Genomic DNA, 14,017 nt, shown 5'->3' with positions numbered 1-14,017 from the left:
GAAAGAGTATACATGTCTTTCACAGGAAATTAATCTTTATAAGTTCAGTGATGCATGTACTGCTTTTCCTTTTGAATCATTTGAATAGACATTACTTGTCATTTTTTTCCTCCAGAGCAATATGATTGGTAATCATTAAACATTTTAGTCATTATTCCATACTAATTTAACAGCCAGCTTGGTATATTATTTTGATTCTGTTATCTACGTTGCAAATATTATTGACTTCATGAGAGTCACGCCAAATAATCTGCTTTTCTTTCATTCCTAGGCAAATACTGTGGTCTGGGGTTGCAAATGAACCATTCAATTGAATCAAAAGGCAATGAAATCACATTGCTGTTCATGAGTGGAATCCATGTTTCTGGACGCGGATTTTTGGCCTCATACTCTGTTATAGATAAACAAGGTAATTTTCACCTTTTGCAATGGCTCCTACAGTTTGTAATTTCTAACAACAAAAATAAAATGCTTTTTTTAAGTACCTGTTTTCTGAAATTGGAATAGAGCAGAAAGACTGAACAATTAATAGCACATATATAAATTTGACAAATAAGGTGAGTTCAGTTTCAAAGTTCCAAAAATAAAAGTACATAAACGTTACTTCCCTTTCCTTAGTAAAGGAAATACTGCTGAAATGCTGATTTTTTTTATTTTTATAAGATTGGAACACGAGCTATAATAACTTTTTTTTTTTTTTGAGACAGAGTTTTGCTCTTGTTGCCCAGGCTGGAGTGCAGTGGTGCGATCTCGGCTCACCGCAACCTCCACCTCCTGGGTTCAAGCAATTCTCCTGTCCCAGCCTCCTGAGTAGCTGGGATTACAGGCATGCGCCACCATGCCCAGCTAATTTTGTATTTTTAGTAGAGATGGGGTTTCTACATGTTGGCCAGACTGGTCTCGAACTCCTGACCCCAGGTGATCCGCCTGGCTCGGCCTCCCAAAGTGCTGGGATTACAGGTGTGAGCTACTGCACCCGGCCTATAATAACATTTTTAAAATTTATAAATTATTGAAATGTTTTATATCAATTTAAAACATTATTATTCACAGTTTACCACTTCATAGTGCTGTGTTAAAGACCATACTACCATTATTTTCAAAGAATAAGATCTCACATCCCCAGGAGTACCTGAGGAGTGCTGAGACAGCATGAAATAAACATGGGGTATTTCTAAATTGCTAATGTTTAGGAGGAAAATGTGGTGTAAAGGGGGAAAATTAAAAACAAGGTTATTCAGATGCTGGTGAGGTTGTGGAGAAAAAGAAACAGTATACACTGTTTGTGGGAGTGTAAGTCAGTTCAGCCATTGTGGAAGACAGTGTGGCAGTTCCTCAAAGACCTAAAGACAGAAATACCATTCAACCCAGCAATCCTATTACTGGATATATACCCAAAGGAATATAAATTATTCTGTCATAAAGACATATGCATGTGTATGTTCATTGCACCACTATTCAATAGCAAAGACTTAGAATCACCTTAAATGCCCATTAGTGATAGACTGGATAAAGAAAGTTTTGTACATGTATACCATGGAATACTATGCAGCCATGAAAAAGAACAAGATGTTCTTTGCAGGGACATGGATGGAGCTGGAAGCCCTTATCTTTAGCAAACTAATTAATGCAGGAACAGAAAACCAAATACTGCATGTTTTCACATATAAATAGGAGCTAAATTATGAAAACACATGGACATATAGAGGGGAACAACACACACTGGGGCTTTTGGGAGGGTGGGAGGTGGGAGAGGATCAGGAAAAATAACTAATGGATACCAGGCTTAATACCTGGATGATAAAATAATCTGTAAAACAAGCCCCCATGACGCAAGCTTACTTATGGAACAAACCTGCACATGTACCCCAAACTTAAAAGTTTAAAAACAAAAGATTATCAAATAGAATAGAATCCAAAATTTACCTGAATCTCTAAGATAAAATGCAAGACCTGCATGAACTCTCTCACGTGTTTTAGCTGCTGTGGGATGTGTTCATTTCCCCCTGCTATATAGGGGTACCATGATGAGAAAGTTTAATAAGTGTTGCTAGTACAAGAATATATCAAAACAATCATTTAAATTTTTAACAGTTGATTATTTTGATATTCAGCATTGAATTAAGTTACCATTTAAAAGTTTAAATTGGCTTTTACTTCATATTGTATAAATGAGGAGATTCTCAAGAACCTCCTAGTTGTGAGAATGCTGGGCACTGGGAATTATAGGGGAAAGCAAGCGATTCCTCCTCAGCTATGGTGGGCTTGAGATAAACACGATATGTCTTATTGAAAGTTTCATATAGAAAGTGATAGAGGAGAGAGCTGTTCTGTGTGGAGGAACCTGCCTTTCCTTAGTTTATAAGCAGCAGGGCAAGATGTGAAGGCTAACAAAATCTTTCATAGTAAATGAGAAGGAAAATTCATTTGGATGAAATAATAGAAAAGAACTAGAAACATTATGCCAAATGAACAATTAATATTTTCGACAGAACCAGGAAAACTTAGTCAGTGTGATGTTGTGGAAAGGACTCTTGGTATCCCTGCCTCTGCCACGTGCTAGCTGGCTAACCTCTGGCCAGTCATTTCACCACTGTGAGTTGTATCTTTGAATGGATTCGTTGTGAGGACTGAATCTAATAAAAACATGTGTACTGTTTGTAGGCTCATGACATAGCAGACACATACAATGTTAGTTTCCCCCCTTCTACCACTGTACACATGCATACACGTGTTCCCCACCCCTACCACCAAAAGAGTAATGTAGAGAACACAAGTGAGATGATAATGGATTACCGTCCTTTAAGTTTTACTTATTGAAAGTCTTGGGTTGATAGATGAGAGGATAGAAAATAAAGTTAATTTGCTTCTTATTTTCATTAAGTTTCTTAATCTTAATATCAGGTTAAATTATTTATTTTGATTCATATTTTTGCTTTTCTCTGTTATTTATCAAGTTGAAGGTTTCTGGAAAATAAGTATCCTGTTTTTTTAAAAAAAGGTTCTCAGATATTTAAATTATGAGGCTTTTTGGCCCACAGAAACCTTAATGTCCTGCATTCAATTTACTTAAGAATTGGCTATGACCTCAGAGAAAAGAATCAGTATGTTGTGTAGCTTACAAACCTCTCTACCAAATTTCAAATGGCTATATTCTATTTTAGATGAATCTTAGCTTCCAAAGATTTTTGAAACAACCACCTTAATCAGGAATTTCTTGATACTAAAACTTTCCAAAGTCATAATCATCTTGGGAAATCTCATTTAACAGCTCCTAAAATCTTATTATTTTTTGCATGTCTTTATCCCATCCATCAAGCATTTGTTTTATCTGAACTAGAATGAATTGCCTGAACTATATTCAAGACAACACTGGTTGAATTTCTTATTACTTCTTCCTGGGTGGCTTTTTGATGACAATTTCTTATAATGACTCATTAATTTGAAGGTTGCTTGGCTTTGGTTGAGGTCCTCAGTGTATTTTTATCCAGGAAACTTAACTGCCACAATGAATTCCATAAATATTTTCAAGGAACCTAGCTACATGTCCCTAGCCTAGAAGTCTAGTTGAAGATTTAGAGTATTTGGGAATGAAAAGATTGTGAAAAATATTGCTTCATCAGCTACTTCATTTGTTAGGCTCTCAAGATGACTTGTGTTATAGCATGGGTTGTTGATAGAGTCATGATTTTGCGTGAGATAGACTAATTCTCATTACCTTGTGCAAGAGCCCATTATAAAAATCTATTCCTTTTGATTCCTTATTTCCTGCCCTATACTTGGCACCAAGGAAACAGCAGTAGATAAGACACAATCACACCTTCATGGGACTTGCAGTATAGGGTTGGAAAAAGATATTAAACGAATACTTCATTGCAACTATGAAATAAAGTATGGTGAAAGAATCACCAAATGATAGGGGCCAGAGGTGTGTGGGGAGTGGAAGATTCATAAAAAGCAGAGTTTTCCTGAGGAAGTCACTTTTAAGCTGAGAAGTGAAGGATTGGAGTTTCCAGGCAGACAAGGAAGGAAAAACATTCTACAGAAGGGAACAGCAGGTGCAAAAACCTGATGGTAGAGAAGAGCTCTGGGAGAACTGGAAAAGAAAGCAGAGTAGCTGGAGTAGATTGGGTTGGGGGAGAGTAGGCTTCATTATTCTGAACCTTATAGAAAATGTGAGGGTTGGAGCTTTTTCCTAAGAGTGCATGGAAGCTGTTAAGAACAGAGAAGTGGTGTGACTGGATTTATGTTTTTGTTTATGCAGTCTTCCCTGCTCTGTGAAGAGCGGGTCAAATAAAAGTAAGAATAAATGTAGAGAGGCCCATTAAGAGGCTGTCCGAGGAGCCAAAAAAGAGATGATTGAATTAAGAGGTCTCGTTATAAATGTAACTAGAATTATGCCAGTTTGTAAAGACTGTAGAGTCAGACATATCTTCTATAGGGAACATTTCAATGAATTAGAGTTTATCTTGGTGGAATTTAAGCTCTAGGAAGAGTCTTTGAGCATTAGGAAGCCCTCTTGGGTAAAGCTCTGAGCTACAGTAATGCCCGGGTTGTATCTTGGGCTCTCTACCTGGAGTCCTCTTCCACTTTCATTTCTAGTTTTCATTAAATTTTTAATAAAGCTTTTTTCCCCCTCTTTGCTATTTTTAATGATCTTTGAGCAATAGTTTTCAGCTTTTTTCATTACCAGTTATCTCTTTCCATTTTCACCTATAAACCTCATTTTTGAAAGACAGCGAAAGGAAAAGTTCTCATTTCCTCAAGCAATTTGATATATAGAAATATGAATCAAGACTTCCAACAACTATGAGAGGACTAATATTTCTACTCTAAAGTAGCATAATCTCAACAAATTCCAACCGTTCCATGGAAGCAGCCACTAAATACTTCCTTATACAAACAACCACATCTATAGTCCTCATAATAGGTATTCTCTCTAACAGTCTATTCTCCACACAGTGAACTATAATAAATACTGTTAATCAGTTTTCATCTACCATGGCCAGACTTTCTGAAAATTTGAACGTGTATGTGGACCTTTGTGGTATCTTGGACTTTTATATTGGCAACCCCTGTTTAGAAGTTCTATAGAAACTCCTGAGTTACTGCTGGTGTTACTGAGTGAGGCAGAACCTACCACACTAAGGTCCAGACTCAGGTAACTTGGATCTTTTAATTTAGTATAATAATAAATGTGGCCAGGCGTGGTGGTTCACACTTGTAATCCCAGCACTTTGGGAGGCCGAAGCGGGTGGGTCATCTGAGGTCAGTAGTTCGAGACAAGCCTGGCCAACATGATGAAAACCTGTCTTTACTAAAAATATAAAAAATTAGCCGGGCATGGTGGTGGGTGCCTGTAATCCCAGCTACTCAGGGGGCTGAGGCAGGAGAATCGTTTGTTTGTACCCGGGAGGCGGAGGTTGCAGTGAGCCAAGATTGCATTACTGCACTCCAACCTGGGCAACAAGAATGAAACTCTGTCCCAAAATAATAATAATAATAATAATAATAATAATAATAATAATAAATGCTACTGACATTTTATTCTGAAAAGTAGATTTAAAAACAGTGGTTGTCATTGGAATTGAAAAATAAAATGAATTTTATAGATGATCTAAATTTCTGTTTTTGAATCTGTTCAACAATGACCAGTTTCTAGGAGGAACTGGACATTTGTAGAATGGTTCTGGGTGATGATTTTTTTAAGTTGTAGTTATAAAACAGTGAACTCAAAAGAAATATATACATTTGCATTGAAAGCTTCGAGTCCTTCAAGACAGCATTTATTCATATGTACCATAATTGGGGGGGGGGGGTGTGTGTGTGCATGCATGATTGGAAAGTGGTGATCCTGGTATTCTTTTTGGAGAACATGAAATTGTCACTTAAAACATAATACTGAATCTTACTACTTTAGATTTCACCAACTCGGAATTTTGTAGTGGTCAGTCTATAAAGTTTGCCTTTATTTTGGACGGGAGAAATAGTAAATAGTTTAAAATTTCATGTAAAATAATGTAGATATTAATATAGTTCCTAATCGGAACTCATAAACACATGTTCATTCATTGTCTGCCACCCCTTAGAATCTGATGACAGTACACTTAAGACTTGTGAACAGCTGAGCCTGGAAAATATTCCCATTTAACAAGATTATCATTGCTATATGATGGATTATTTTTAGAATTAACACCAATAGTATAAAAAATATTTGCTGCATTTTTTAACCACATCATTTTTGCAAATATTTGCCATTTTTTCATTCTTACATCAGATTATATCAGTTTGCAAATGAAACGTAGGGCTGACTAGATAATTCCTTTCTAGCAGAATCCAAATTTCTGTAACCGGTTATTTTTTTCCTGCATGGAATGTTTTCGGCTTTGAAAATAGAGTGTGAATTCCTTAGATTGTTTGCCTTCTTAACCGTACAGTAATTGTATAGAATCTGTTTTGTTTCCAGTACTACAATTGGCTAGGTTCCTATTTGTTATTTTTATATTGGGTTCCAAATTTTGGTTCCTGTATCTGGCAAACATTTTAAAACTCTGATACTATTAAACTTAGTAAGATTTTATTAACAAAGTTTCAGTTTACATTCCTATCTTTAGATATGCTTTTATTTCCATACAAATGAGTATGTATAATGTTTGTATGTATAATATAATTAACACGCAGAAGAATATTTGTAGTTTGGTGTCAATTTGTAGAACAAAGGTGCTGACGAACAAAGTGTTACCAATTTTGCAGAGAAAGAGAATTTAAACACTTAATCTGTTAAGATGGTGTTAACCTGAAGAGGCAATTCACATTACAGGATAGAGTTTATTCCAAGCTGTTAGATAAACCTGAAGAGCATCTTAATGATTTTAATGTTTTCTATGTTTTTAATTTTTTTGGCATATTAGGAGTGCTGAGAAGAGACTACATATGTGTTTGTGCTGTCCTGTGCTGTACAGTGGCTCTATCCTTCACTGTTGATAAATACTAATGTATTTATTAGCTTCCTAGATACTGTGTAGGTCACAAAATAATTATGCTATATTTTAATGTTTTGTATTCATTTTTTAGTGTATGGAGATTTAGATAAGGAGTTTGATTTGATCCAGTTAACCATGTGTAGCTTATAGCCTGTTTGACTACATAGTTTATTGCTTAGGCAACTGAGCTATGCTTTATATCATCCATAGGAAAGCATTAATTATTTTCATCTGAGAAAATTTTTTCCGGGCTTCTACTGTGGACTCTGCTTTCGTAGATGACATTGTTATATTCTTAAGAGAAACATAAGGTTTAGTGTCCACTCTCAGTATGTAAAAGGAGAGAAGAGGTAAAATACCTAGTATAGTGTCTGGTACTTAGTAAATGTTAATTGGCTCTGAATCACTATAAATTATGTTGTACTATACTATATATGTAAATTTCTCTTAACAGAATTGCAGATGCTAAAAAATCAATGCCAGATTCCTATAATAGAAGCAAGGAATTAGTCTTAGGACCACACAATAATATTGTCAGGAGAATTTAGCAGAAGACCAGGCTTATCCTACAGCCTTTAGCACTTGAACAGAGTCATATATCTACGATGCAAGGCTATTGACAAGATGAGAACTATGAAAGCAAGACCACATATTGTTTAAGGCTCTGGGAAATTGGTTATTTAAATAATTTTAGATCACATAAGAGAGAAGAATGAATAGGTGTACATTTTCTTGTTTCAGCCTATATTTTCTTATTTCTAGTAAATAATACAGTAACTTAGGAGTAGTACTTCTGTGCTTTCTTTTTTGAGATGGAGTCTTGCTCCGTCACCCGGGCTGTAGTACAGTGGCACGATCTCAGCTCACTGCAGCCTCCACCTCCCGAGTTCAAGCGATTCTCCTGCCTCAGCCTCCCAAGTAGCTGGGACTACAGGCACACGCCACCATGCCCGGCTAATTTTTTGTAGTTTTTTTGGTAGAGACGGGGTTTCACCGTGTTAGCCAGGATGATCTCGATCTCCTGACCTCGTGATCTGCCTGCCTCGGCCTCCCAAAGTGCTGGGATTACAGGCATGAGCCACCGTGCCTGGCCACTTTCTTGAGTTAGAATAAATATAGGCACTTGAGTTCAACTGTGCAAAAATGTTTACAGCAAGTATAGTTGGCATTATACCAACTATATTGTGGTAAGTGATGGCTACTGACACTACTGAGGGTCTTTTTCAATTCATTCAAGAACACAAAACAGTATTAATTGAAGGAAAATCTAAATAAATATATTTTGCAACCCTACAATCTCAGAAATAGCCAACACTGTCAATCAAAAATATTTCTATGATAGTAACCAATGTGCTGATATTTTTTGATTCATTTGTTAACATAAAATATATTTTCATGGTATTATATATGGGTCAACATAAGATTTCAAGTTTAAATATTTCATGCAACAGTTACAAAGTTCTCTAGCCTTTGCAGTTATTATGTCTTGAAAATGTTTTTAATTGTACTTTATTTTTTTTAATGTATATATCAGTTATGGCAGATAATATAGCTAACTAAGTTTGCAACTGTCTTAAGAAATCTGATGTTGGTGTTTTCAGAAAACCTGATGTTCCTCAGGCTGTTATTGATTATTGGCTTGCCTTCACATTTGTATTCTCTCCTGCTCTTTCTCACAATCACATTATCCTGCCTTCAGAGCCCCATCTGAGATCTGCCTGCTCTGGACAGCCCTCTAGGTTTAGGGAAGGCAGGTAATGGGGAAGGATAGAAACTCTTTTTATAGATACTATGGTTACACTTCCTTTGGGTTAAACTCTACTGTGAAGACTAGTGTATATTCAACACTGAAGATGCTCTTTTGGGGGCTATACAGAAAAAGAGGGAATGCCAGTTTGCTTCAGCAGAATCCCTGAGGGCATTCTGTTTACTACTGCCATCGCTGTTATCTACAACACCCAAATGAAGTGTACCATATGTGTGATACTTTGTGCAGTAATGTGTTATAGTCATTTGTATGTATTGTTTGATTAAAATTACCAGAATAAAATTCTATGCAGAGGCTGTCAGTTTAAAACGTAGCAAATACCAGGCATGGTGGCTCACACATGTCTTCTCAACAGTTTGGGAGGTTGACGTGGGAGGATTGCTTGAGGCTGGGAGTTCCAGACCAGAAAGGTAGTGAGACCCCCATCTTTACCAACAATTTAAAAAATTAGTTGGGTGTGGGGGCACATGCCTGTAGTTTTAGCTACTTGGGAGGCTGAGGTGGAGGATTGCTTGAGACCAGGAACTTGAGGCTGCAGTGAGCTAGGATCATGCCACTGCACTCTAGCCTGGGTGACAGAGCAAGGAAAAAGAAATGTAAATTATATACTGCCCGGTACTTTGAACATATCACTGATTTTTTTAGTATTATAGGACATATTAAAGTGGATCCAGCAAGATAAGTGTTTTCTCAGTATTTATTATAATCTAAGCACTTCACATGTAATAAGTTCATCTTTTAAGTTGCTCAGTCCAGAAACTTTAGTGTATCTTTGACTCCTCTCTTTTTCTCAAGCTTCATATTCAGCTGCCAGTTCTTCGAATATATATGTACATGTACCAGAATCTGACTACATCTTAACAGCTCTACTACTACCACTCTATTTCAGGTTCCAACTTTTACCTCAATTACGGCAATAAATTTCTTACCTTTGTTTTTGCTGTGTTTCCCCTTCAATCTACTCTGAATTCAGTGGTCAGTATGATCTTATTAAAGTGAAAGTTTCATCTCAGTCTACCAACTATCCTTATCTCCAAGATGCTCTAGCATTCAGCTTCCCATTACTCATCTGACTTCATCTTTTACTTGTCTACTGTGGCCTCAAACATGCTGAGCACATTTCCATACAGGGCCTTTGATTCCCACTGCCTATTCTCAGATTCAAATACCTCACACCTCACTCCCTCACCAATTTTAAGAGTTTTACTTGAATGTCATCTTCACAGTGATGCCTGATCTGACCACTGTACTTAAAATTGTAACTCCCTAACTTTTTAAAACTTCCTTGTTCTCATTATTTTTCTAAAGTACAATACACATTCTAACACAGTATTTTTTTCTTACTAACATTGTCTTTTACCTCCCCGCACCCCACCCAGAGGTATACTCCCTATACGAAGGAATTTTTGTCTGGTTGTTCTTTGTTTTATCTCTGGTGCCTAGAATGACACCTGGTCATAACACATGCTTATTAAATATATGCTGAATGAATAAATGAACAAACTGCCATCCCTGGCTCTTTTACTAGGCTTTATTTCACCCATCAATACAGATATGCTACATATGAAAGGACATTGTTATTCTATGATAGTTTATTTTTGTTTTATAACAGTCTTATTAAGTTATAATTCACACACCATACAATTCCTTTATTTAAAATATACAATTCAGGGGGTTTGGCCAAGGTGACCAACTAAAAACAGCTAGTGTGTGCCACCTTCATGGAAAGAAATAGAAGGGGCAAGTAAATATAGCACTTCAACTGGAGCACCTAGGTACACAAACTGGGATTCATCAAGAAAACAACTCTACTCACAGAGAATGGAAAAAAGCAAAGCAGGACAACCACCCACTCAGGAACGACACAGGGCCAGAGGAGCCTCCCCCACCCAGGGAAGTGGTGCTGGAAAATCCGAGGTGACTGGGGACCAGAGCAGGCCCCTAGTTTACTGGAGTAGTCATGGAAAAGTGGCCAGACTGTTTCTTACATGGGTCTCCACTCCCATATCTCCTCACTGGGCAAATCCTCCAGGCTTGGGTTTCCAGCCTCCCTTCACTGGGACTTTGGAGCCAGTAGCAGCTCTGCAGCAACCTGGGACAGAGCTCCCACTGGGAGGGTGGTGTTTCCATCTTTTCTGCCTTGCAACCCTCACCTTTGCTGTTTCCAGGCTCTGGAGAGTCCATGGGACTGAAGGCTGGTCTGAACCCCCAGCACAGTACCCATCTCACCGAAAAGTGGTCAGACGGTTCTCCATGTAGATCCTGGTCCTCACTTCTCCTCACTGGACAGGGCTGCCTGACCTGGGACTCCAGCACAACCACTGTGCCCCCACCTGACCACTTCAATTAGAGGCAGCCCAGCAGTTAAAGGAACACCCACACAGAGAGATGAGAAAGAACTAACACAAGAACTTCAGCAATTCAAATGGCCAGAGTGTCTTATGTCCTCCTAACGATTGCACTAGTTCACCAATGAGGGTTCTTAACCAGGCTGAGTTGGCTGAAATGACAGAAATAGAATTCAGAATATGCACAGGAATGAAGAGCATCGAGATTCAGGAGAATGGCAAAACCCAATTCAAGGAAACTAAGAATTAACAATAAAACAATACAGGAGCTGGCAGATAAAATAGCCAGTGCAAAAAAGAATCTAACTGACCTGATAGAGCTGAAAAACACACTACAAGAATTTCACAACCCAATTGCAAGTATTAACAGCAGAATAGACCAAGCTGAGGAAAGAATCTTGGAACTTGAAGACTGGCTCTCTGAAATAAGAGAGTCAGACAAAAGTAAAGAAAAAAAGAATGAAAAGGAATGAATAAAACCTCTAAGAAATAAGGGATTATATAAAGAAGCCAAATCTGCAAATCATTGATATCCCTGAATTGGATGGGGAGAAAGCAAACAACTTGGAAAACATATTTCAGGATATCATCTATGAAAATTTCCCCAGCCTCGCTAGAGAGGCCAACAGTCAAATTCAGGAAATACAGAGAACCCCTGCAAGATTCTACACAAGGTCTCCCCAAGACACATAATCATCAAGTTTTCCAGTGTCTAAATAAAAGAATGTTAAAGGCAGCTAGAGAGAAAGGGCAGGTCACCAACAAAGGGAACCCCATCAGGCTAGCAACAGACCTCTCAGCTGAAACCCTGCAAACTGGAAGAGATTGGGGACCTATATTTGACATTCTTAAAGGAAAAAAATCTTCAAGAATTTCATAACCAGCCAAACTAAGCTTCCTTAGCAAAGGAGAAATAAGATTCTTGTCAGATAAGCAAATGCTAAGCGAGTTCATTACCACCAGACCCACCTTTCAAGACATCTTGAAGCTAGCACTAAATATGGAAAAGAAAAACCATTAAAACACCACTAGGAAAATACACTCAAGTACACACACCAGTGACACTATAAAGGAACCACACAAACAAGCCAGCATGATAATCAGCTAACAACACAATGACAGGATCATATGCACACATATCAATACTAACCTTGAATGTAAATAGCCTAAATGCCCTATTTAAAAAGGCATAGAGTGGCATGCTGAATAAAAAAGCAAGACCCAATGATACGCCATCTTCAGGAACCCATCTCACATGCAATGACATACATAGGCTCAAAATAAAGGGATGGAGGAAAATCTAACAAGCAAACGGAAATCAGAAAAATGCAGGCATTGCAACCCTAATTTCAGACAAAACAGACTTTAAACGAACAAAGCTCAAAAAAGACAAGGGCATTACATAATGTAAAGCATTCAATTCAACAAGAATACCTAACTATTCTAAATATATATGCACTCAACACAGGAGCACCCAGATTCATAAAGCAAGTTCTTAGAAACCTAAAAAGAGACTTAGGCTCCCACACAATAATAGTGGGAGACTTTAACACTCCACTGACAGTATTAGGCAGATCATCTAAGCAGAAAATTAACAAAGATATTCAGGACCTAAACTCAACACTGGACCAAATGTGTCTGATAGACCTCTACAGAACTCTCCATCCAAAGACAATAGAAAATACATTCTTCTGATCGCCACATGACACATACTCTAAAAATGACCACATAATCAGACATAAAGCAATCAGCAGATGCAAAAGAACCAAAACCATACCAGACACACTCTCAGACCACAGTGCAATAAAAATAGAAATCAAAACTAAAAAAAATGGCTCAAAACCATGCAATTACATGGAAATGCTCCAGAATAACTTTGGAGTAAATAATGAAATTAAGGCAAAAATCAAGAAGTTCTTTGAAACTAAATGAGAACAAAGATACAACATTCCAGAATCTCTGGGATGCAGCTAAGGCATTGTTACAAGAGAAATTTATAGCACTAAATGCCCACATCAAAAAGATCTCAAATTAACCTAACATCACAACTAAAAGAACTAGAAAAGTAAGAGCAAACCAACCCTAAAGCTAGCAGAATATGTATAACCAAAATCAGAGCTCAACCTGAAGGACAGTGAGATGCAGAAAAACATTCAAAAGGTCAACAAATCAAGGAGTTGGTTTTTTGAAAAAAATTAGTGACAGGCCACTAGCTAGATTAATAAAGAAGAGAGAAGGGCCAAGAGTGGTAGCTCATGCCTGAAATCCCAGCACTTTGGAGGCCAAGGTGGGTGGATCACTTGAGGTCAGGAGTTGGTAATGAGCCTGGCTGACATGATGAAACCCCATCTCTACTAAAAATACCAAAAAAAAAAAAAAATTAGCTCGGCATGGTGGCGTGTGCCTGTAATCCCAGCTACCCGAGAGGCGGAGGTTGCAGTGAGCCAAGATCACACCACTGCACTGCACTCCAGCCTGGGCAACAGAGCAAGACTCCATCTCAAGAAAAAAAACAAAATTACTAGCATTTCCATACACCAAAAACAGTCAAGCCAAGAGCCAAATCAAGAACACAATCCCATTCACAATTGCCACAAAAAGAATAAAATACCTAGGAATGCGGCTAACTGGGGAGGTGAATGATCTCTACAACAGGAATTACAAAACACAGCTCAAACAAATCAGAGATGACACAAACAAATGGAAAAACATGCCATGCTCATGAACTGGAGGAATCATTATCATAAAAATGGCCATTCTGCCCAAAGTGATTTACAGATTCAGTGAAATTGTTATCAAACTTCCAATGACATTCTTCACAGAACTAGAAAAAACTACTTTAGAATTCATATGGAAACAAAAAGCAGCCCAAATAGCCAAGGCAATCTTAAACAAAAAGAAAAAAGCTGGAGGAATCA

At 37.6% G+C, this 14,017-nt stretch overlaps 1 protein-coding gene across 2 annotated transcripts in view; it reads left to right on the top strand.

Moving 5' to 3' along the window:
* The window catches only part of DCBLD2 (discoidin, CUB and LCCL domain containing 2), a 100,635-nt gene that overhangs the window by 51,878 nt on the left and 34,740 nt on the right, over positions 1-14,017 (top strand). For both annotated transcript variants that reach the window (XM_003821900.6, XM_034956999.3), the window contains one exon: positions 272-409. In XM_003821900.6, coding sequence (XP_003821948.2) covers positions 272-409 — 138 coding nt within the window. The remainder of the gene's footprint in view (positions 1-271; positions 410-14,017) is intronic.

This window comes from Pan paniscus, chromosome 2 (assembly GCF_029289425.2).
Source record: "Pan paniscus chromosome 2, NHGRI_mPanPan1-v2.0_pri, whole genome shotgun sequence".
Classification (NCBI taxonomy): Eukaryota; Metazoa; Chordata; class Mammalia; order Primates; family Hominidae; genus Pan; species Pan paniscus.
Note: the sequence above shows the minus strand (reverse complement) of the source record. Positions and strands in the feature narration are given on the sequence as shown.